The sequence below is a fragment of the Rhinolophus hipposideros genome, assembly GCF_964194185.1.
Source record: "Rhinolophus hipposideros genome assembly, chromosome: 19".
Taxonomy (NCBI): Eukaryota; Metazoa; Chordata; class Mammalia; order Chiroptera; family Rhinolophidae; genus Rhinolophus; species Rhinolophus hipposideros.
In genome coordinates this window covers 10,157,345-10,181,396 of record NC_138065.1, presented here as the reverse complement: position 1 = coordinate 10,181,396, position 24,052 = coordinate 10,157,345, and the positions used below count along the sequence as shown (strand labels likewise).

Here is a 24,052-nt window from a genome sequence, read left to right as displayed (position 1 = left end):
CTCAAGAAGATAATTTGGCAAAATGGGGCAGATTGATTATAAGTACCAAGTATGAAACCATATCTGGCATGGGTTCTGTGGATGTAATCAATGAATTATCACGTGTGTATTCTACTGCCCTCTCCTGGGTAAGATAGAGATATACATAGTGGTAGTTAATGCCTTTTCAAGGCTGAGAGTAAAATGTTTAATTTAACAGTTTGTATTATTTTTACGACAAGAAGGCCATGGTAAAATAAAATCAGGTTCTCTAAGGGTTTACAAATACTCATTCAACAGAACTTTAACTTCAGAAACCAGGGAGAGGACTCTTACACTAGGGCTAGTACAAACACGCTGCCGGGATCACACCTATGCTTACAGCTACCTGTACAGAATGTGGAAACAGGCAGGAATTTGCTAGTTTTTTTTCCCCATTTGAAACGTCATTACTCTGAGATGTTTCACAAAATGCTCTTTTTCACATTTGTATCCGTTCATCCTATAACTTCACACTGTGAACTACTTGAGAGTAGGAATGAAATCTTATTCTTTTGTGCCTTTGATGTCCAGAATAGTACCTGATACTTTAGATAATCTGATCAATCATTGTTTATTGAATAATTTGAATGAAATACCAGCCCAACCACTAGATGGCAACACAATTGTTTGTATGTATAGAAGTATAGTCTGGCTGATTGGAATTCCACCTGACCATGAGTAACCAAGTATGTTTCTAAAAAGTTACATGTGTACCTTATTTTGGTAAGTGAACTCATTTAAAATGTACTACTACAGTTGACTATAACTTTATTGTCAATTAAATCCTTAAAGCTAAGAATCCTTTAGTAAACTAAGTTCTCCCTAAGTATAATAACTCATACGTACAAATTTTCTATATTAGGGTACACCTATTTTTGTCTAAGAAAGCCACTCTTTAGTTGTATCTTGTCAAAGGCACTTTTCAATAGTCTAAGTGCCTTAAGCAAGTTTCATTCTAAAAACCAAAAGCCTCTCCCAATAACAAGTCATTGCTTGTATTTTTGCCCCACCTTAATAACTGTTTTGCCTGAAAGTTAAGGAGACTCTCGAGTCAGACAAATCTAGGTCCCCACTGCTACCACTCACTAGGTGTATCCTTGTGCAGGTTATTAACTTCACTAACCTGTTTACTCCTCTTCCCTCAAATGGAGATAACAGTATCTACTTTATGAAGTTGTGAAAAGAATTAAATGAAATAATATCTGTGGACCAATATCTAATACAATCCTTGGCTTATTGTAGGAATTCAACGACAACAATCATTATTATCATGCTACAATGAAAACCTCACCCATATTATTCTTTGGTTTATTTATTTTATTCTCCTGATTTAAGGCCTTCAGCAATTAAATTCAGTTCATAACACCAGGTTTCATAGCGATAGGCCATGCGGATTTGGGCTACATTTGTCCTCCGGATATCGTTTCCAATAGGCCCTTCCTCAAGGTAATTGTTGCCCAGAAATCTTGCTTTCTCCTATAAAAGAAAAGGAAGCAGAATGACTGTTATCTCTTTTTTTCCTTTTTTTTTAAAAAAAAAGATTTTATTGGGGAGGGGGAACAGGACTTTACTGGGGAACAGTGTGTACTTCCAGAACTTTTTTTTCCCTAAGTCAAGTTGTTGTTCTTTCAGTCTTATTTGTGGAGGGCACAGCTCAGCTCCAGGTTCAGTTGCCTGTTGCTAGTTGCAGGGGGCGCAGCCCACCATCCCTTGTGGGAGTCAAGGAATCGAACTGGCAACCTTGTGGTCGAGAGCCTGTGCTCCAGCCAACTGAGCCACCTGGGAGCTCAGCGGCAGCTCTGGTCAAGGTGCCGTGTTCAATCTTAGTTGCAGGGGGCGCTGCCCACCATCCCTTGAGGGACTCGAGGAATTGAACCAGCAACCTTGTGGTTGAGAGGCCACTGGCCCATGTGGGAATCAAACTGGCAGCCTTTGGAGTTAGGAACACGGAGCTCCACTGCCTGAGCCACCGGGCCGGCCCCTGTTATTTCTTTTTACCCTGATACAAACAATAATTACACCCTCCACAAAGATTCCTTCCTTATGTTAGCCACTGGCAAAAGGAAAAAAAAATAAACCATTAAAAGTGACTCAGAGTGCATGGCCCGCTAAGAAATCAAGAGCGTTTTTATTTCCCTGGCCCAAAAGGCATGGCCAGAGAGATAGAATAATTCTTTTAGGTGCATGTGCACAGCAACTGTGCACGTGACTTGTGGGGCAATTTTTCTACACATATTTTCCCAACTAATTTTTCAATATTCAAGCGACCGGATCCTAAACTCTAAAGGACAATCAGCCAAGGACCCATCTACCTCGTGAGACATTCCACATTGCAGAACACTGTTCCTTGCCACTTCACACATGTCACAGGTACTCAGCTTGAAGACTTGTGCCGCAATGGCGTATTCTTCCATTAGGGGCTCCTTTGGTTGTGTATTTAAATGAGGCAAAAAGAAAGAAGGAGAGAAAGGAAAAGGAATGCATTAAAAGAACATGCATCTTGCACAGAAAGATTAGTGAAATAACTTGATCTGACTTTAAAATGGGAAACAGCAGCCCAGCAAAATATGCCTGTATTTTTCAAGAGATTCTGTATGTGTACCTTGGTGAAGTGGAATTGCATCGGGTCATCTGTAGACAGTGAGACCATTAGCCCTTTCTGGAGGAAATCTAAAAATGGATTTTTGGCATATTCTAGAAATAAGCTGTTGTTACTTAATGGCGACATAGCGATGGGAATCTGGGCTAAGAAAAACAAGTACTGTAACACAGGACTCTGAAAAGGAAAAGTGAAGAAAAATTATTTAAGGATGTTGAAAAAGGGATATAAATTAGAAATGTTAAAACCCCATGGTCTAGCTTAAGTTTTAGTTTTCAACAAAATTATCACCTGTTCCTTAAATCCCCTAGTGAAGAAGAAGAATCGTTTTTAAACATAAACACTATTTAGAATAAAATTCTTTGGGATCATCGATTTTCAGAAGCATTTGTGTCAAACCAAATTGTTTGAGTTTTAATTGCCTAAGTTGGATCATCTGTTTCCAGCAAAAGACTTCACCGAGAAACATTATTTTCCTCTACAAGAATATTCTGACTCTCACAAGAGGCATTTTAAAACATGCTATAACAAGAAATCTTGTGAAAACTAACTTAAGGTAACCCAAGCCACTTCTGAATTATCCCTTGCTGGAAGTCTAAAATGGAATTCAGGCAATCTGCATTAACTGACCTCTGCCACCAGCTAGCTAGGTAATCTTCAGCAAGTCCCTTTACTTCTCTGGACCTCTGGAAAATGAAGTGGACTTGTGACAGAATGATGGGGGGCGGGCAGGAAGGTATTCCTCTTGCTCCCATAAAAAAGTTAAAAAAGTTAAAAGAAGAGAGCCTCCAACTCACCTTTTTTAAATTCAGGCCATGAGAAATATTATCTGCTGTCATGAATGCTGTCATGAGATGGGTGAGAGCTCCGGCTTCTCCACAGTGAGGTCGGAACAGAAATGTATTCATGCCTCTTTCCCTAGGGAAATGGAACTGGTATAGGAATCAGAGGTGACCAACTAGGACCTGGCAACGATTCTGGGCATAGAGTTCCAAGAAAATTCGATAGAAAAAATGAACTGTCTGAAAAGGTGTTCATATGGGGCACCCAAAGGATTCAGGAAAACTCAATTCCAAATCATACTCATAATTCTTCCTAAACACAGACTTTTTGGAAAATAGGCAGCAGAGGACTGAGGGTACAGAGGAAAGTCAAGATTTGATTGCCTGAATAGAAGCATCTTCGGTTTCAACAGAAAATTCACCAATATCACACGTCATCATTTCTCTTACTCACATTTTAGGAGGGAAATATTTCCAGAAAACCCCAAAATAACATTCTTCACTGGATATATCAAAAAGGGTGAAATGGATGGAGATTTATAATAAATCACACAGTGAGTCAAGGGAAAGAAATTTCTGATTTGGGCCAATGGGAAGTATCCCAGAATTGCAGTAATACAGACCCTTGCCCAGCTAGGGTGCCCACGTATGAGGAAAGACGTGTGTCGTAGATTGTCCTAGCTCCAACTCTCGTCTACTCACTTTCTCAGGCTGTTGAGCACCATGATGTTTGCATACATGTAGTAGGCGTAGTAAGTGTAAGAGGGATTCCGTTCCATTGTCCACTCTTGGGGCTTGGGGCTCTTGGAGGAGAACATGTGGCCACTATGTTTGGACTCATCATCCACACTGTCAAAGCCAGTAATCTGTCGGAAAAAGTTAGCCATGCTCACAATGGGTTCAGTCTGACTGCAGGGTCCCAGCCCTCAGACAAACTGTTAGCTCCCAAAGGCAAGGACCAAACGTGAGAGATGAGCACCAAGGATTAATCACAGCCAGGTGTGGGGGCTGGTTCATGTACAGCAGGATGAAGGCTGACAGGGTCATGCTTACACGCTTGAGGAAGATGCTGAGGTCTGGGTGAGCCTGGGGGTTGATGGTGGCCTCAAATATTGGCATGAAAATATTCTCCAGCATCTTTCCAAAATGTGGAAGGAAATTCTTAGATCGGAATACATCACTAGAGGTAAGAATGAAGAGAATTAGGAGGACAGGAAGATTTTTAGAACTGATGGCCCCAGTACAAGGGAACCAGAGGACCAAATGCCATCTTCAGGAGAAGACCTAGTGTGTCCATCCTAGGTCCACGCTGCTACATTCCTCTTCATTACCCACAAAGAGGGGTTCAGTTGGAGTTGGGCATAGAAGTTATACATTTCTTGCTGGACCACATGGCCTCATCTCTTCTACAATCCCCTGTGTGGTAAGACAACTAAACCTTCACAGCGATCCAGGTAGAGAATGAGGAGTATAGGAAATACATCATAAAAGGTTCAATGATTTACATGTGTGTGGCATAGAAGATGGTGAGCATGGAACAGTTATCAAGAGCATTTCTGATGTGTTCCAGCCAGGGGCAATCTAACAAACTCTTATATAGCACTTAATATACGAGTATGCTAGTCACTCTTCTAATTGGCCAGAAACATTAACTATTGAATCCTCATAACAATTCATCTTAAAGATCATGCTACTAAGGCACAAAGAGATCATGTAACTTGCCAAATGTCACACAACTACTACGTATCTGAGCCAGGGTTCAAGCACAGTCAGAGTCCATGCTCCTAACCACCATACCTACTGCCTCTCTCCCTTAATGATATCAGACAGAAAGTACTACCCCAGCCAAAAAGTTACTTTTTGGGTTAAAGAGATAGGATAAAACGCTTGCATTGTCACAGGGCACACAGAACACGAAGGTAGGTAGCCAGAAAATATATAAACACTTAGAGAAAAGATCAATGACACTGAACATCCCAGAGGGCACAGAGTAATTAGCAGGTGGTAATACCATTGATAAATACTCATTGATTATGGAGAACGTGAGCACTTGCAGATGAGACAATTGGCAGACAGTGGTAGAGGTTCCAATACAGGAAAGCTACATCTCAGTACAGATGAAAACGGGAAAGAATGAACTTGACACAGAGGAAGAGCAGGAGAAAGAAAATGTATAACAAAATGTACATAGTTCTTCTACTAGCTAAGTTTAAATCGCTCTCAGTACATCATTTTGTGATCTGTATAAACTCCTGTGTTTTAAAAAACACACACCAAAAACCTTCTGGTTAGAGGATTTCTGTCTGTGGTCAAGAGTGCTGAATCCAGTGTGAACCAAAGCAGGCACCCGGGACCCAGTACTGAGTCCTATTTAACAAACATTTCTTCCTAGACGGGCTGCACGTTCCTCGTTGGTGTGGAGGAGGTGAGGCAGGTGGGATAGGGCAGGCTGTAGGGTGTCTGATGGGCAGGTACATACTAGATCCTGGGGACCTGGATCATCCATGTCATGTTGGGGCAATGGATGCGGTTGCCCACGAACCAGGAGGAGAGTTTGCTCCATTCCTCAGGGCTGCGGCCGTAGATTGAGAGGCGGGGCTCAGCGTGCTGGTACTTGGCCTCCACCAGATCTGTGCCTACCTCCTGCAAAGCCAAAAGAGGAGTCTAAAGCCAGGAATTCCTACAGGTAAATCAGGGGTCTAAACCTGTGGCATCTACAGACAGGAGATGGGTACTAAGAAGAAGGGAAGAAACGTGAAAAGAAGTCAGTGGGGATATTGAAGTTAACATCTAAGGCGACAGAGTCCAGGGGAATCGAGTGTAGTAAAAGACTGACAGGACATAATGGAGTCTAGAGGGTGAAAAAGTCAGACTAAGGATGAGGAGGTATCCAAGGTGCCTGCAAAAGAAATTCAGCTTTTCATGGGTCCCCTACCTCCCAAAACTCTCGTCTCCCAACTCCACATGTCATTCCTGCTCCCTAAAGCTCAGGCATCTTAAAGATGAGGGTAGATTCCAACTCCAACTCTTCCTGAATTTACAACTCCCAACGAGCCAGGTCCTTAGTCAATCCCAAAGCCATACCCTTAGCTTCTCTATCCTAGGATTAGAGGTCTTTTAAAATCATTACAGTGGACATTTTAAAAGAAATTCTTATATCATTTATGTAGTGCTTGCCCCAAGGATAGCTCTTTGTTCCTTCTCTTCCCTTCCCTTCCCTTCCTTTCCCTTCCCTTCCCTTCCCTTCCCTTCCTTTCCCTTCCCTTCCCTTCCCTTCCCTTCCCTTCCCTTCCCTTCCCTTCCTCTCACTTTCTCTCTTTCTTTCTATCTTTCTTCCTTTCTTTCCTTCCTTCCTCCCTCCTCCCTCCCTCCCTTCTTTCCTCCCTCTCTTCCTTCCTCCCTCCCTTCCTTCCTGCCTTCTTCCCTCCCTCCCTCTCTCCCTCCCTTCCTTCTCTCTTCTCTCCTTCCTTTCTTTCTGCCCTCTCTTCCCCCACTCCTCAAGAACCAAGCCAGCTACCATAGATCTGGCTGTTTCCTCCTCACCTTGATGATAGTGGCAAAATATTCCCCAGCAATGTAATTGTCTGTCTTCAGGTAGAGGTCCCGTAGCTCACTTGCTCCTACAGGATTGTATTTGTCATTGAACTTATCAAAACGCTGGAAGGTCTGGCGTCCCTGAATCAGGAATCAGAAGCACAAGTGTATCATTACCAGCGCGGCGTGGACACAGCCAGCCAGGAAATGGCCATGAGGAAAAGGGGCCTGGTAGCAAGGGAAGGGGTTGGGCTCCAAGAATGGAGTCCAGGACAGTTGACAAATGAGTGAACCTCCAAGTTATCTGTGGGTGCTTTCAGTCAGCATGGTAAACCAACATGGCCAAGAGGGCTCTGACAAGGGAGAGTTTGTAGGAAAAAGGGGTTCTGAGTGGGGTTCTGAGTGTCAGGGTGAAACTGGCGTTAGCTTTTCAACCTACAGCATGGACATCCAGAGAATCAACAGTCAGGTCGTAGGGATGCATTTTTAATTTAGCAAAAAGTTCCTTTAGGGTCAGATTTTTCTCCTTGGTGCTATAGACCACTCTGTCAGCATCAACTTGATAAGATTTCTTAATAAAGCGTAGAAGATGTTTCTGGTTCATGCAAGCAGCTGCATGGATATGGGTGTCCACCTGTGGGTACATTCAGAGAAAGAAAAACCAACAACCAGCTGTAGTTATGCTGCTCTGTTAGAGGGTATGGTGCCTGCAAATAACAGGGCTGTGACCTGACCGCTGGTGGAGAAGGCCCAGCGAAAACAAACACACCCGGAAAACCTATAGCACTTTTTTGTGTCCTTGCAAGGATGGGAAAGCTTAGGCTAGATGAAATAATGATGCCTGCTTCTCTTGGATATCTGTCATCCAATTTACTCCCCGCATTTGAGCTACACAAAGTTCTCGGGAACTAGTCTTCACCCCTGAGACACAACCGGAAGTGAAGTAGCAACCACAGCTTTCAGCCCCAGAGAGAGAAAGGATTGAGATTATGAAGCACAGTGATGGCATGTATGAGTTAGATATTTTAATAATTACCATTTTATAAGCTGAAGTTTTGATAGATTAGCTGCCCAAAGTGATACAGCAGGCTGAGCCAGGATTCGGTCTCAAATCTCCGCTCATATATTTCCTATTTCCACTGCCTCGAAACCACTAACATGGTCAGAACACCTTTTGGAAGTGTTTATAGTTGATGAGTTTTCCACAATCATTAGCTCATTTGATATTCACAATCCTCTTGTGAGCTAGATTGAGCACATCTATTTCCCAATTTGACAAATGAGGAAACAAAAACTGGGAAATATTTAATCACTTCCCCCAAAGTCTTACAGTTAGGAAGTAGAAGAAACACCTAGAATGAAGATCTTTAAAATCCTAGAAAAGTGGTTTTTGAGGTTTTATTTGTTTTTGTCATTTTTGTCGTTGATGATGATTATAATTTTTTATGGCAAGAATGTGATAAACCTTCCTACATGGAAAACAACGGAAATGGCATTTGAATATTTTAGGCATAAACTGTCTGCTTTCACTAAATTCCACTGAACCTGCAGAAATTTTACGTTAATCAGAAAAACAGTATCTTTCTTGTGCTGCTCAGGAAATACCAACTGGGTTCATGATTTTTGCCCAGCAATGACTGCTGAGCGGTGAAATGCTTACCTTCCTGCAGTTATAGAAATCCCGGTGGGGGTTGTTCTTCAACTCCTTTAGCTCATCCATCTCGTTGAGCATCTCATGAACCTGGAACTTGGAGGAGAGGAACTTCAGGCGCCGATGGGCATAGGTCTTACTGTGAAAAAATTAAATCACATAATTCTAAAAAAATTCCAGACTTTTAAGGAAAACAGTCACAATTGCAAAACCATCGGGACCCTTAACACCTATAGGAAACAATGAATTGGAACAGACATTTCGGTGTACTCTGCAGTCAATCTCACCTGAAAAGTATTGGGCTCCAAGGGCTTAATCTTTTCACCCACGTTGGACATGGTAATGACAGAGGACTTGGAAAGGCATGTAAAAGTCAGAGGAGATAGTAGCACTCGAGGTGAAGGGCCCTGGCTTTGGGCTTGAATCCTGGCTCAGCCAGCTGTGTGACTTTGGACAAATTACCTAACTCATCCAAGTTTCAGCTTATAAAACTAGAATTATAAAAATACCCACTTCATAGAATTGTTGTAAACAGTAAAAGAAATAATGTATATGGAGGGTTTAACATGGCATTTGAACATAGTAGGCACTTAGTAAATACTTATTCTTACTATCAGTAATAGAAGTAGTAATTTAGGTCTCACAAAACACTTACACAGGTCCTTGGGCAATTAAAGCAAGTAAAAAATTCATGTCATCCAAGAAGCTGTCCAGATTGGGGTAAGGAAGTGGCTTAGGCTCATCTTTGCTTGCTGCGGCTTCGTCAGGATAGACGTAGACTATACCATCCTTCATTTTGAGGTGATAACCCAGGTTTTCAGGAAGGTCATCTGTTCGGAAGGGGTCTTCTCCCTTCTTCACAGGAGGGGTAAAGACTTTTTCAATAAAACACAGAATAACACATCAGCACACAGGATGAATGACCACATAAAAATAAACAAAATATGAAGTACTGTAAAATCTCAGGCATTTGGAATCCTGTATATTATAAATTGTCACTATCCAGAGTGAAGTTAAGGTTTATTTTTATATTATTTTTCAAAGGTGACTAAATTAATAGTATAAAATAACTATAATATTTTATCTAGTGTGAGAATAATTTTCAAGTTCTTTAGAAGTACTGTTTCTATAACTGACATATTATTTACAAATAAGTTTAATTATTTACTGAAGTTGGTTATCAAAGGCTTCCTATTTACAATACTTTATTAGCTTATAAGTATAAAAAAAACTACAGTTAAAAGTAGAGTTTGGATGTGTTCCTTATTTACAACAACCTTCTCTGTTAGTCTTCATTTAGAGTGATTATTTTTTAATAAACTTAATTTTTAGAGCAGTTTTAGGTTCATAGCAAAATTGAATGTCGAGTACGGTGTTCCCATAAACCCCGACCCCCACAGATTCACAGATGCTCACTACATGCGTCACAAACACACACACCAGAGTTGTACGTTTGTTACAATCAATGATCCTGTACTGCCATCTCATTATCCATCACCCAAAGGCCTAGTTTACCTTAGGGCTCACTCTTGGTGAGGTATATTCCATGGGTTTAGACAAATGTATAAGGACATATATCCACCCTTACAGTATCACACAGAATAGTCTCGCTGCCCTAAAAAATCCTTTGTGCTCCATCTAGAGTGGTTTTAATATAAGTGGAAATATAAAATCAATTTTTATTGTAAGAATTGTAATTCTTATGGTAATTATATTTCCCACCCTTTCAAGCACACACTGTTTCTGCTAAAGGACTTGAGAAAGGATCATGTAGATAAACATCCCCTTCTTTCCACTGCTAATAAATTCAACCCAAGAAAGCCAAGAACAAAGTCATACACTGTCATAGCCTTTAACATTCGTCTGTTTACTTTCGATAAGTATGTGCCCAAGGCATCAGAAAGTATCTGTTTGCAGACGACTAAGACAGCCAGGGTGAGAAATAGAAAACAGAAACAAAATCTTTGCACATTTTCTATTCAAAACTAGGAGATAAGAAACATGAAACAGAAAGTTGCTACATCAAATATCAATGTTCTTTGTATTTGACCTACTAGAGAGAGAAAGTATAATTTAGGAGAACCAAGGCAAGGCAAACATCCTAAATGTCAATATTTTAGAAGATAGGTAACCAATTTTATGAGTTACCAAACTGGACACATGTTTAATATGATTTTAATATTAAAAGGAATTATAGAAAGGAAGTTGTAAGACTGGGAATCTTTAACAATATAAGAATTTGAAAGCTCAAAAACCTTAAATATTTGCCTCCCTTGAAATTTCAATTCCAGAAGTATAATCCTAAAGATATAAAGAAATTGCACAAAAATGTTTTTGTTTTGTTTTGTTTTGTTTTGTTTTTTTAAGGAGGGCGCATCTCACAGTGGTCATTGTGGGGATTGAACCAGCAACCTTGGTGCTAGTACAAACACCACGCTCCAACCCACTGAGCTAACCAGCCACCCCCACAAAGATGTTTATTTGAAGATATTTACTGTAGCCTTGTTGTAAATAAATTTTAAAAAGTCAGAAATCTAAATGCCTAAAAACAGGACTTGGGTCTTGACTAAATTATGATACAGTTATATAATTGACATTTGTGAAATTATTAAAATTTGATTATTTACAAATATATACTTGAGGGGCCAGCCCATTGGCTCAGGCAGTTGGAGCTCTGTGCTCCTAACGTCAAAGACTGCCGGTTCGATTCCCACATGGGCCAGTGGGCTCTCAACCACAAGGTTGCCAGTTCGACTCCTTGACTCCTGCAAGGGATGGTGGGCTCTGTCCCCTGCAACTAACAACGGCAACCTACAACAGGAACTGGACCTGGAGCTGAGCTGCACCCTCCACAACTAAGATTGAAAGGACAACTTGACTTAGAAAAAGTCCTGGAAATACACACTGTTCCCCAATAAAGTCCTGTTCCCCTTTCCCAAAATAAAAAAATAAATAAATAAATGAATATGTACTTGAGTTTACACGAGGCAGAAAGTAAAAAGTGAGATATACCGGGGGGGGGGGGGCAAAAAAATGTATACAAGTGGATACTTTGGTCAATGTTGCTCAAGCAGTAGTTTGTCGTAATCAGAAGTGTATGCAAGCTGATGGTGACCACTTTGAGCACCTCTTGTAATTGCAGAAGTCAAACGTGACTTATATTTATCTTACTGTATATACTGAGTATTACAATTTTAATACAGTTTTCCGTTCTTAAAATGTGTATACATTTTTTGGCACCCTCTGTATAAATAAAGTGCTATGGAAAGTCAAAGCATGTAGTTTACTTTTATCCAGAGGTCAAAAGAAGGCAGGAAATGATAGTATTTGGGCTGCATCTTGAAGGACGAGGTTATATATGGATATTTGGAGACACGGTGAAAAAGTGAAGGGAAGGTCAGTGCAGGCAGAGGGAGCGGTATGGCAACAGTACAGGGCCTGGAAAGCACGGAACTAAACGGAAAACAGGAAGTACTTTCAACCAGAACAGAGCTCAAAGCTGGAGTAGAGGAGATAAGTTTATAAATAGGCTGAGTGTGCAAGTCCAAAAATAAATAGATTCATAAAATGTAGTTAGGAGGCCAGGTGGTAGGCTAACGATTGAACTTAACTTTGTAGGTAATGAGGAGCAGTGAAAGGTGTTCGTCAGAAGGATGGGCTGAGGTCTGTGTTTTAATAACCGGCACCAAAGTGAGGATGAACTTGAAAGGGAGTGAGATTAGAATTTAGCAGAGTAGTTAGAACACTATTGCAATGATTTGGACAAAGAGACATAGAAGCTTAAATTAGGATTTGGGGGATGGTGCAGAGAGAAGAGGTTTTAAGAAATATTGTTCGAACTGTATCAAGTGATTAGACACGTGAACAGGAGAGAGAATGGAAAGATGACTATGATACTTCTAGACTGGCTTACTTATAATCTAGGGACATAGTTAGTATTTAAATAGTCATATTTAGTATTCACAGTTTAGTAGTTAAACTTTGAGATATATTCCATACGTTATAGAAGAAATTTATTTACCTGGATAGAAGTTCTCATTTGCTACCGAAGCCTCACCCTCAATGTTCCGCAAGTACTTGGAAGAGGTTTTAGGGAACCTCTGAAATGACTTCTGCATGTATTTCTCCCGGATACACAGTGCCCGATACAGACCTTTGCAAACTATTTCAAAATCTTCAACTGTAACCTGCAAAGAAAATGACAGGGTATCGGAATCATTCGTGTGAAAATCGGAGAAGTGGGTAAAGCTTGCTTTGGCTCCTCCCAGCTCTCCTGGGTGTTGAAGCCCAAGCTGAGCCACTCCTGCCCATGTGGTTACTTCCTCTGTGACATGGACCCCGGGTCTCTGTTCTGGAGCAGGTCCCGAACTTTTTCTCACGCTTTCATTTCTACCCATACTCAACGAGTCTTTCCTTACTGTCCTGTGTTTGTTTTTGGGTTTTGCTAGATGGCGGAGGTTATCCAGCACAAATGACTTAAAAAAATCATTCTAACATGGAAGATCCTTCCTTCTTTCCAGGTGACATGGATATTTTTTGTTAATTAAAGTTTATTGGGGTGACAATTGTTAGTAAAGTTACATAGATTTCAGGTGTACAATTCTATAATACATCATCTATAAATCCCATAGAGTGTTCACCACCCAGAGTCAGTTCATGGATATTTTAAGTATGGGCGTCTGAAGACATTGCTCAACTGAAAGACAATATAATTCTAATTTGAAAATTCAAACCACTTGCTGGTCGGTGAAGGAAATATTTGGGGATGTACAAGGTGTCACATGTCCCTCAAACCCTGGCATGCCTGCATCCTCTGTAGCTATCGGCGGGTCAGCATGTCATCTTGTGAGAAGTCATTCTTTTGGATGGTTTTAAAGAGAACTTTATCTGTGGCTAAAAAATAGAGAGATTCTAGAGTAAAATTGTCTTAGAGCTGCTGCACATTTCCTAGGCTGGCCTATTTCCCGTGCCCCGTGCCCGACTCCTGGCGGGGCCTGGCATGCCCAAGCAGTTATAACTTGAAATCAGTGAATGCTCATCCTCAGAGCTCAAACACTTGCTGGGACCAACATAAGCTTGCTCCCAATGGTTTGAGGTCCAGATGTTAATCCTAATCAGTTGAACTCTTTTGAAAGACCTGCTGACCTTGACCAAGAGTGTCTGGCATGCCTGTTCCTTTGCCACCTAAAGGGCCACTGGTCTATCAGCTCCTCAAGGACAGCAGCTGGGTCTTGGTCATCTTTGTGTCCTCAGCACTTAGCACATGATGTCTAGCACAGAGTAGGTGCTCAGTAAGGACTGACTAAATTGAATTAATTGTTATCAGGGATTAGTGGCCTTGAGAACATCGTCCTGATTCCCCTTTACCTCTCTGTTCAATTAACAGGGTGAAAACTGGTTCGGGTAGGAGAGCGCTGAGAGCGTTGAGCAGCAGCTCAGCCACATTCACTAACAGGTAAAGCAGCACACTTGGTCCTTCAAAGACCCCAGGCCAAGCTTTCAGGTCCCTCCAGTTTTCATAGGAGAGGCAGCTTCTTCCTGACTTCTGTGAGCTTTGTTCTTCTTTCCCTCCTCTTTCTTTTCATTATTCCTGTTTTCATTTCTATCAAACACATAGGTGTCAAGTTTGTCTCCTAAGTGTTGTTTCTTTGAGCTCTGGAGTTCTCCAAGCTTTATTTTCCATGTCACCATTAAACATTCCATTTCCGTTATTTAGCATCTAAAACCCCTGCCATTTGCAGAGCACCCACGTTATTATGCAGAAAATGAATAAACAAGAATAGCGTTCATTTCATTACTTAGTGGTTCATTTCATTACTAAGTGGTTCAGTTACTTGAGAAGAGGGCTTAGGAACGGTCACGAAACTATATTTGGAGCATCGACTGATGGCCTAACAGCAGTTTCGCCAATATGGTGCTGATTCGGCAAGTCCGTGTGGCACAGATTTATTAACTGACCAACTGTTTTGGACAGAACAAGCAAGCCAGGTTGTTTGTGACATGAGTTTACTGTCCCTGTGACATCCTAGAGTCTATTCCAAGCAATACTTTACTGCGTAAGCACCAGCAATGAAACAGGAGAGGACAGATGGTCAAAACACAATAGCTCCATTAGAATTTTCTAACCTCTCTGTCACCTTCCTTTTTTTTCCTGGTCTCTCCACTCTTCTTTTCTCTTCTCCCTCTCTTTCTCCTGATCTGTTTTCTTTGATGGGCTTATGCAGCTTGTAGCCCTTCTCTCTATTCTAGGTCTGCCCTGGGACCATCTTTTCCTAACAGTCTCCTGTAGTTTCTGGAGACTTCTCTTACTGCTTTACGATGCCCTCAGTGAGACTACTCCACCAGCTGCTCTCTTTGGTTCTTTTGCCCAATCTGTCCACTGTATTCTGTAACCCATAGGCTACATTCTACTGCATATTCCACATGTGCAACAAATGAGATAAAGGAGGAGAAATTCTGTGGGATGATCAAAGCAAGACAGAAATATAAGTCATAGCATATTGGTATTAATGCAATAATGAAGTAGAACAAAGAGCAGGTAGGTTAACACCTTCCTCAAAAGGAAGGAGAGGATGGTAAACAGCTGAAACTCCAGCTGAGTATCTTGCTAGCAGCTACATGCATGGGGCAAGGAGAAACTCACCCCAGAGGCATAATCGCCAGTGATCTGTACTCTCTGAAAATCAGGCACGGTCTGGTACATTGGAGACGAGGAAATGTATTCATCAAAGTGGGACATTTTGGTGGAAGATGTCTCACTTTGTGGAACGGAGAGATTAACAGTCTTCCGTCCGAAAAAACGCCTTTTCCTGGGTTTGAAATAAAAAAAAAAAAAAAAAAAGGAGTTATTTCTGTTTTCATGGGGAGTTTCATTGAGATAAACTGAGGTTTTACTGTACAAGTTCATTTTGAGGACAAAAAATGAAAATTAAAATGTGGGCTGGGTGTCAGAAACAGGATCCAACCGTATGGGAAGAGACAGCACATGAGAGCGTTCCCTCCTTCCTGGTGTACCTTGAACAGTGGCCCCTAGGGAACATGTTAGAAAGCTTCCTGTATGACACTGTTCTCCACAGATGTCCACTCCTGGCAGAGAGGGCAGTCTAGGTACTTCAATAAGCACAGGCCACGTCAGTTACTACATGTGTCATTTTGTGTATATTCCTTAAATTCTATGAGCTGTTCTCTCCTCGTGTGAAAAACAAAATGAGGTAGTAATGACTACCTGACAAGATTTCTGTGAGATTTAATGCATATAAAATGCCTAGCACAATACCTGGAACTTACAAGTTGCTTAATCAATATTGCTTCCTCAAATCAACAAGTATTTATGGGATTTCTAGTTTGACCCAAACCCTGTGTTGTGTCCTAAGGGGGATGCCAAAGAAGGTGGACTGTTGTTCTTTCCTGAAAGACATAAAACCAAGGGAAGACAGCAGAATGGTCTTTTCCCCCATGAAACCGGGGCAGGGGTAGGAGAGTAGGGGAGAGCTATGAGGAAGGGGTTCCAGGTAAGTGGCCACTGTGGGTCTGAGGACTAAATTGTGGTGGGTAGGGAATTACTAGAGTAGTTCAAATAAGGGAAAATGAACAGGCTTTGTGGACAGGGACGTATGAAGGCAGGAATCAGGCTTCGCAGGCATAGGCTGGGCAGGGGTTGAGGGTGGAAATGGAGGGCTGTGTCCTTGGGGCCGGAGGTGACACAACTGGCTGGAGAGCAGGGTTCATATCAGGTAGCACACACTTAGGCTGGCTAAGGATGGAGTCTGAAGCTGAGGCTCTTGCGTTCCAGTTTCTGTACCCATCATGCATCAGTTGAGTGTGTGCAGAGCAGCCATCAGCCCAGTTGGGTTTGGAACAATTGCAAGGTAGCTCGTGTCTGCTTGCTTGGGTGGATAGGCGGCTACAGCTAAAGGGAGATGTGGAGGCGGGTAGGAGGGCCACTGCTTGCTTCTTTTTCAGTCATTGTTACCTCGCCCTAGTATAGTCAGTGGGAGACGTCGGGGAGAATTTTTGACTCTGGCAGAGTTCTTCCTCCGAGTTGAACAATCATTCAGACAGAGTGAACCGTCTGCCCTGACAGTTCCCCTTCCTTGTGTCCCAATGTACTAAGCCTCCCCCCTCCACCACTGACCTCCTGACTTCCGAGGACGTGGACTGAGCCTCCAACTGGAATATGTGTGCTTGCATCTCAAGATGAGAAATTGGGCAGCTATCATCCACATCAAAGGGGGAAATCTCCTGACGGCCTCCCTCATCTCTGACTTCAGAGGCAAACACTTTTTCAGCAAAGCTGCGCATTGCATCATCGATTTCTAAAAGAGGTGTTAACGTGTTAGTATTTAAGCCTTTTCCCAGGAGTCATCCGAGAGGTTCTGCTATGGGTGAGGCACCGTGCTAAGGATTGCTTGGGGTGCGTGGCTCCCCTGCTCTCTGACCAGTGTCCCAGAAACATGATGGGAGTCAATGCCTGCTCTCTCTTTAGTGGATTTGTGTGGGTAGCTTGGAAATCTGCTCTCAGAAACACAGGCCAGCTTCTTACAGCACATTTCAGGAAGGTCCTAAAGATGGGATTGGGCTCTTGTAGGACTAGCACTTAACATAAGATCACCTGTTTATTACAGGTGATTTCACGGTTACCATGCAATGTAGTCCTTCCAATTAGGCTGGTGGAGTTTTTCTAATGGTTTTGAAGATGTACACAGGGTTATTGGTCCTTGGAGTTTTTCTTCCTAAAGGAAATAAGTAATCTAAATAGTTCTGAAAAATAAATGTGTATTTTAGGGCTTTTCTGCTTCATAGGATAGATTTTGTGTTTCACACGACAACCTCATTTTTTTTTTACAAATCCTGACCACTTGGGGAAAGTCTGGTGTGGGGGAGAAGGGGACCACACAAAAATTTACTACCTAGTGTTGGGAGTCCTGTGTCTGTGGACAGGTGGCCTTCCATAAGGAACAACTCTTGAAAAGCCACTTTTGCATGCTTTAATTTTTCCATTCTTAAAATGGGTGGAAGGCTGACCTTTCACTGGTAATAAACAACCCTAATACTCTCAGGATATAAGAAAACCAGTTTCATCACATAGGGTGGTGATGGCCTTCAAGCATCTGCTTTTCTGCGAAGTTCCACTGTATTTTCCAGATATCCACTTGTTTCCCTCTGAAGTTATTACCTCTAATACTTCTGAAAGTCTCTTGGTACTTCCAGAAAAGAGCAGATAGCAAATGATGAAAATGGCAAACAGCTAATTATTTGGAGCGACAGCAGAAGATGGAAACATTCTTCACAGGATGACAAAGTAAACCTCATGCAGAGAAAGATCCCCCATTCCCGCCCCCATCAATGTCCAGACAGGTCTGCAAAATGCCACATGTTCAATTCTAACTTAGTAAGTGTAATGTGTTCAACTCTCTGTTCTGCACTTACCAACTCCTTCATCTTCCTGTTTCAGTTCTTTACCTGTGACGTGAGAATCCTAATACCTACGACCCTCACTCACAAGGCTGTTGTGACATGAATTGACATCACGTACATGAAAATGGTTCAAGGAAACTGATTATGGATTAAGCTGATTTAACGGATTAAACTGAATGATGTAATTTGGTAGCCTTGGTCAGATAGGTATTTGGCATTTGAGGTTAGCTTTGGGCGATGAAGGAAAGGATAAATGATAGGACTTAGTATAGACCGAAGCACACAAAGGAAATGATAGTAGCTGATTCATAACTTCGCCAACACTAACAGTCAGCCCGTTTTCAAAACCTGGCTTGTCACAGCTGAATAATGGAGAAGCCCACTATGTTGGCTGAACTTCATTCATCTGTCTCATTCAACGCAAGCACTTCCTGAAACGGAAAAGCATCTTTGGGTGTTAGGAGTAGTTCTTTGGCAAGCACCGTGATGCACGAGGGAACAAATCAATCACTCAGTAGGCATAGTTTATGGCCTGAGAATGCCTCCCCGCCCGACCGCCACGTGATTCCCAGAAATTGTTTCATTCCTCCCTGAGCATCACAGGCAAGCACATGCGCATCAAGGATACATGGCAAGCAGATGTTAGAAGAGGCTTCCTACACCACGAAGGGCAAATGGAAATAGGCCAGTTGGTTATGATGATGACGATGAGGATGAGGATGACAGTGACAACTGGCTTGTCATGCTGGGTCTGTGGCAATGCTGCTGGAGGCCTCAAGAAGTGTGGCATGAAAATGGATGTCCAGGAACCAGATCTTACTTCCTTGAAACCTGGCTCTTCCAGCACAAGCATGCATGTTCTGGGATGGCACATATCTAATTGTTTCCTATTTTTAAACAGTATTGTTTTTCACTAAGGTCGCATCTCCCTAAGGCACTATGGACAGTTGAAAAGTAGAAACTGTGCTCTCAAGAAGTCGTTTACATGATGACCAAAAATTATATGGTTGATAAATGTCCTTCCACTGAATCATCTGGGTATTTCATGTAACCACAGCTGAAATTTGATTTGTAATTCAAGAGCTCTGTCTTTCAAAAAGATTTTAGGGAGTGGTGATGATTATGGAAAGAGCAAAACCGGTATTTCAAAAGAGGAGTAGATAAAATTTGGTGACAACCTGAATTCATGGCGTAAAGGACACATGACTCCCCTGGCTTTGTAAATTGTTGAGTTCTTTTTTGAGAATGTCATGTTTGAGAGATTGGAGCCTCTGAGCAGAAATGTCTTGAGGTTAGGACATTTAGGTAGAGAACAGGTAAGAGGACAGAAACCAGAAGTAGAGTGGTGGAGCAGAAAGAACACTGGCCATGAGTGAGAAAAGGAGCCTGTGAGAGGGGTGGCCTTGGGCAAACCACAGAATCACTAGGAGCCTCAGTGCCCATCATCAGAAGAGGGGCGAGTGAATAATATAATGTCAACTTCAGAGACTTTTTATGAAGATTAGAGAAGAAATACTTTAGAAACTACACAATTCTATCCAGCAGTTGGGGATTATTATTATTAACATAGGAAGTGCAAGACTCTTGAGAAAAGAAATATCATGCTTGCTTCTTCACCCAACAGACCCAGAAAATCATGCTTATTTCTCAGCAGTGCCTTATTAGGAGGGAGGAAAGACAGGCTGTAGGCCTTTCATCTTCCACATCTCATCTCATGGAGGAACTCAAAGACAGACCTACTACCCGTCAGCTAAAGGACAAGTCTAGTTTGAGATGGAAGGGAACATACATTTAAAGTTACAGTTTTATCTAAAACGGGTGTTTATTTTTATCTGGTCACAAAAATTTACCAGGAAAGTTTTTGCATTGGAGTTGAGTGTTTACAAAAGCAGGGCTCAATAGATTCCCCCTGGCTAATCTAAAGGAGAAGATTATTTTATTTCAAAATATCAACAAATGCCCCTTGAGATTCTCTTTCAAAAAAAAAGATCTGTTTTTTTTTTTTTTTTATTCTGGAATACCCGTGAGTTCATTTGCTATGCTGTGGGATATCTATGGTCATTATTAAGCTTTGTTGGCTTTCAGGGGTCTAATTTAATAAACACTGCTGAAAAATACCCATGTTTTTGAGTTAAGGAATAGTATCTTTCTTAAATTGATACTTTGGCAAATGGCAGGAGAAAGAGTTCAAAATACTCACGTTTTTCTTCAGCTGTATGAAGTAAAATAAAACAAGATGACATATATGAACAACTTTCAGAAATCATAATGGCTATTAAACAGTGCTTTGGAATAGAAATATGTAGTTGGTGCAACAAAGGGGTGTGTGAAATGTGTTATTACATCTCATTCTTCCATTTACCTATAATTTGCTGCCATTAGAAAATCCTGGGAATATAGTCATTACACATCACATTTTCTTTTCCTTTTTAATATGTCTTTTTAAATTTATGATTATGATCTTAAAGAGGTACTTTTTGTAAAATGTAATTTAAAAAATCTAATCAAGAGGGATGGAAATTCTCATACGATGCTAGTAGCACGTAACGTAAAACAGTTCATTTGGTCAACAGGTGAGTAACACCTACCAGCCATTTCTGAGAATCTGTCCTACTGAAATAATCTCTAAACATGAAAAAAGCTTTAGGTGCAACTATTATTCTCAGATAGTATTTATACTACAAAAAACCAAAACAAACAAACTGTAAAGAACCCAAGGGATTAGTTAGGAAACTTAGAATATTATACAGCCATTAAAAATGATGTTTAGGAAGAATTTGAAATACCATGATTAAGTTATAATGTTAATTTAAAAAAAGGCAGGATATAAAGTGTCATGTATACATGCATAAAATAAACACAACTGTTTAAAAAACAAAAAGTTTTGTGTGTTTTTTGCAAAGAAAAACACGTTAAAAGTTGTTATCTTTGGATGATGGGACTGTAGTTGTTTTTTCTTGTTACTATCCTAAATTTCCAAGTCTCTCTAAATGAGTGTTTGTTACTTTTACATTTCAGTGCAATTTCTCTCTTTTAATTTCATGTGTAATATGTGTTACCTTTACAATGAAAAAGACTTATAACTTACCATCAGTTTAAAAATTACTCTGTATAAACCTGGATCACGAACCATCAGAATACATGGATTGTGTTCATATTTCAGTTAAAGTCACAAGTTTCAGCTAACACTATATAGACAGAGACATTGTGTAGGACCCTTCTCAGAAGTGTGGCAGCACAGGTTCTGTTTAGGCTAGCAGAACAGATATTACACATCTTACACATTTTTCTACTGGGATCAAGGATTCTACAGCATGAGACATTTTTAAAAACTTACCTCCCTCCTAACACTAAACATTAAAAAAAATAAAATTGAAAACTGTCTTGCTCTTTCCTGAAATGTGTTTCTAGAGCTACTATAAATCCTAAGTAAAGGATTACCAGAGCTGACGTGATCGTTAAAGGAATGGTGGTCTATTAAAAGAATTGTGCTCTCCAAACACTTTCGCACACCTACCTGTAAGTTTCAACAGAGGCATTGTTGCTGGGATCCTTGATTCTAGGGTAGCACAGTAGAATGGAAGAGAGAGGAGACTCTGGGAATGACTGACGGACACTAAAACCCTGACATTCATTTTATTTATTTATTTTTGCTTTGCCCCTGTAATCTGACCCTTCTCTGCTAAAAGGAGAGAAATGAGCTTTCGAACTATTTATAGCTGTAGGCAACTGACAGTGAAAAACAGGTGAAGCCCTCAGTGTTTACTTTGGGATTTTAGAAAAGATGTTTATGGTAGGCCAGGAATTGTACTTCAATACTCTCTAAAGCTCCCTACAGATTGAATTCTCTTCAAGTGTAGTTTTCTTGTCTGGACCGCTGATGATCATTTTCCACGGTAGGGAGTGAATGTAAGACAGTGAAGTCTTCCAGGCTTCTTTCTGGAAAGGCACAGTCTCCACGATTTCAGTCAGGAGAACAGCGCTCCGTGTGGTTGGTGAGTATGCTGCTGTGTTCATGAAGCTCTGAACTAACTCTCTCTCTCTCTCTCTCTCTCTCTCTCTCTCTCTCTCTCTCTCTCTCTCATTAGAAACAGCCCTGAATTAGCAGAAATTCACCAGATGAATTTATTTAATGATCTCAGTAGTACATTTACTTCAAATGTTATACAAACACAACTGCCATCTAGGGTGCTCAATCACCCCTATTCTATACATTGTTATAAAAAAAAAGAATATCTTTATAGCATATAAATCACTTTATAAACATCATCTATTTGATCTGAATTACAATCCTGTAAGGCAATTAGTGCCTCAGCCCCGCTTCCCAAATAAGGTAACTGGGGCTCTGAGAAGTGAAGTGTCTTGCCCAAAGTCATTCTGCTCATAAACGGTAAGGCTCTTTAGACCAAAATGTCACACTTTGGCAGCAATAACAGAGTCGTAGTTATGGCTGGATATGTGATAATTACTGTTAGGTAAAGAAGTACACAGCAGAATTTATGAATTGTAACAGCTTATGGTAAGGACAATAACATCAGATTGGAACTTCAGATCTGGAATAGGATTACGGGCATAGACTGAATAATCTTTTTACCATTAACTATTTCCTATTGAAAATTGGAACAAGCTTCTTTGTTGGCAAAAACTGAATATTTTACTACTTAGCTTTATGGCCATCATCTCTTATCAATCCACAGTATTGGAACACATTACCAGGTGTGCCAGTTGTAAATACATCACTGCTTTCCAACTCTTTTTTGTGACATTTCCACCCTGGATTTCCCCATGATATCTACAAATTGAGATATCCAAACCAAACATTTTCCTCCCCAAACCTGCTTGTGTTACCCTCCAATTCTTCCATTCCACTTGTGACAGCTACTCTATTTTCCTACTCATAATTCATTTTCCCACAGTATAGAAGTTCCTTAAAAAATTAATAGGACTATCATATGATCCAGCAACACCTCTTCTAGCCAAGACAGGGAAACAACCTAAGTGTCCATCAACAGAAGATTGGACAAAGACGAGGTGGTATATATACACACAATAGATGAGACATTGCCATCTGCAACAACGTGGATGGATCTTGAGAGTACTATGCTAAGTGAAACAAGTCAGAGAGAAAAGGACAAAACTCATATGATTTCACTCATATATGGTATATAAAACAAAAAGTAACTAACAAAACAAACTCATAGATACAGACAACAGAATGGTGGTTACCAGAGGAGAAAGGGGATGGGTGGGAAGACAAAGTAAGTAAAGGGAATCAACTATGTGGTAAGGGGGCCGGCCCGGGGGCTCTGGTGGTTAGAGCTCTATTAACTCTGAAGGCTGCCAGTTCGATTCCCACAGGGGCCAGTGGGCTCTCAACCACAAGGTTGCCGGTTTTGACTCCCGCAAGGGATGGTGGGTTGCGCCCCCTGCAACTAGCAACGGCAACTGGACCTGGAGCTGAGCTGCGCCCTCCACAACTAAGACTGAAAGGACAACAACTTGAAGCTGAATGGCACCCTCCACAACTAAGATTGAAAGGACAACTTGACTTGGAAAAAAGTCCTGGAAGTACACAGTTTCCCAATAAAAGTCCTGTTCCCCTTCCTCCCCCCAAAAAAATATCTAAAAAAAAAAGTGCTCGTGAAAGGAAATATAAAGCAATTAAAAAATATATATGGTAACAGAAGAAAACTGATTTTAGGTGGTGAGCGTGCACTAGAATACACAGATGTTGAATTATAATCTTGCACACCTGAAAATTATATAATGCTGTTAACCAATGTTACCCCAATACATTTAATTTTTAAAAAATCAAAGTTGTTTGACCAAAATGACTTTTTAAGAGCCACACTTTGGAGAAATTTTAGAGGAGTCATAGGAGTGGAGGAGGCTTGATGGTTGTGAGTTGAAGAGGGGGTGAGAGGTGAGGAAATGGGGACCCTTCTTTCCTAACAATGTTGTCAGAGTAGAAGGAGAAAAAATAGAATGACAGCTGGAGGGCACTAGGGTCAAGGGAGTATATTTAAAGAATTCTAGGGACAGAAACAA

The 24,052-nt window shown here is 41.0% G+C and overlaps 1 protein-coding gene across 2 annotated transcripts; it reads right to left on the bottom strand.

Annotated features, from left to right (window-relative positions):
* Positions 1-571: 571 nt before the first annotated feature.
* Positions 572-21,674, bottom strand: AMPD1 (adenosine monophosphate deaminase 1). Of its 2 annotated transcripts, none has more exons than XM_081025449.1 (15): positions 21,518-21,674; positions 16,722-16,902; positions 15,231-15,396; positions 12,609-12,774; positions 9,243-9,462; positions 8,597-8,726; positions 7,376-7,570; positions 6,946-7,077; positions 5,882-6,045; positions 4,456-4,582; positions 4,105-4,268; positions 3,418-3,538; positions 2,624-2,797; positions 2,334-2,444; positions 572-1,497 (listed from the first exon to the last, which is right to left on the bottom strand). In XM_081025449.1, the coding sequence occupies exons 2-15, from the start codon at positions 16,886-16,888 to the stop codon at positions 1,339-1,341; spliced, it is 2,196 nt and encodes a 731-aa protein (XP_080881575.1). In that variant the 5' UTR covers positions 16,889-16,902; positions 21,518-21,674; the 3' UTR covers positions 572-1,338. The 2 variants fall into 2 exon arrangements, with proteins under 2 accessions (XP_080881575.1, XP_080881574.1); XM_081025448.1 differs by having other exon boundaries at positions 21,522-21,624.
* Positions 21,675-24,052: the final 2,378 nt, after the last annotated feature.

Coding starts and splice junctions, on each gene's coding strand:
- AMPD1 (XM_081025448.1), bottom strand. CDS start 21,543: ATGCCTCTGTTGAAACTTACAG. Junction 3,539..4,104: donor GTGCTCAACAGCCTGAGAAA/GTGAGTAGACGA, acceptor CCATTTCCCTAG/GGAAAGAGGCATGAATACAT. Junction 1,498..2,333: donor AATGTGGAATGTCTCACGAG/GTAGATGGGTCC, acceptor TTTCTTTTATAG/GAGAAAGCAAGATTTCTGGG.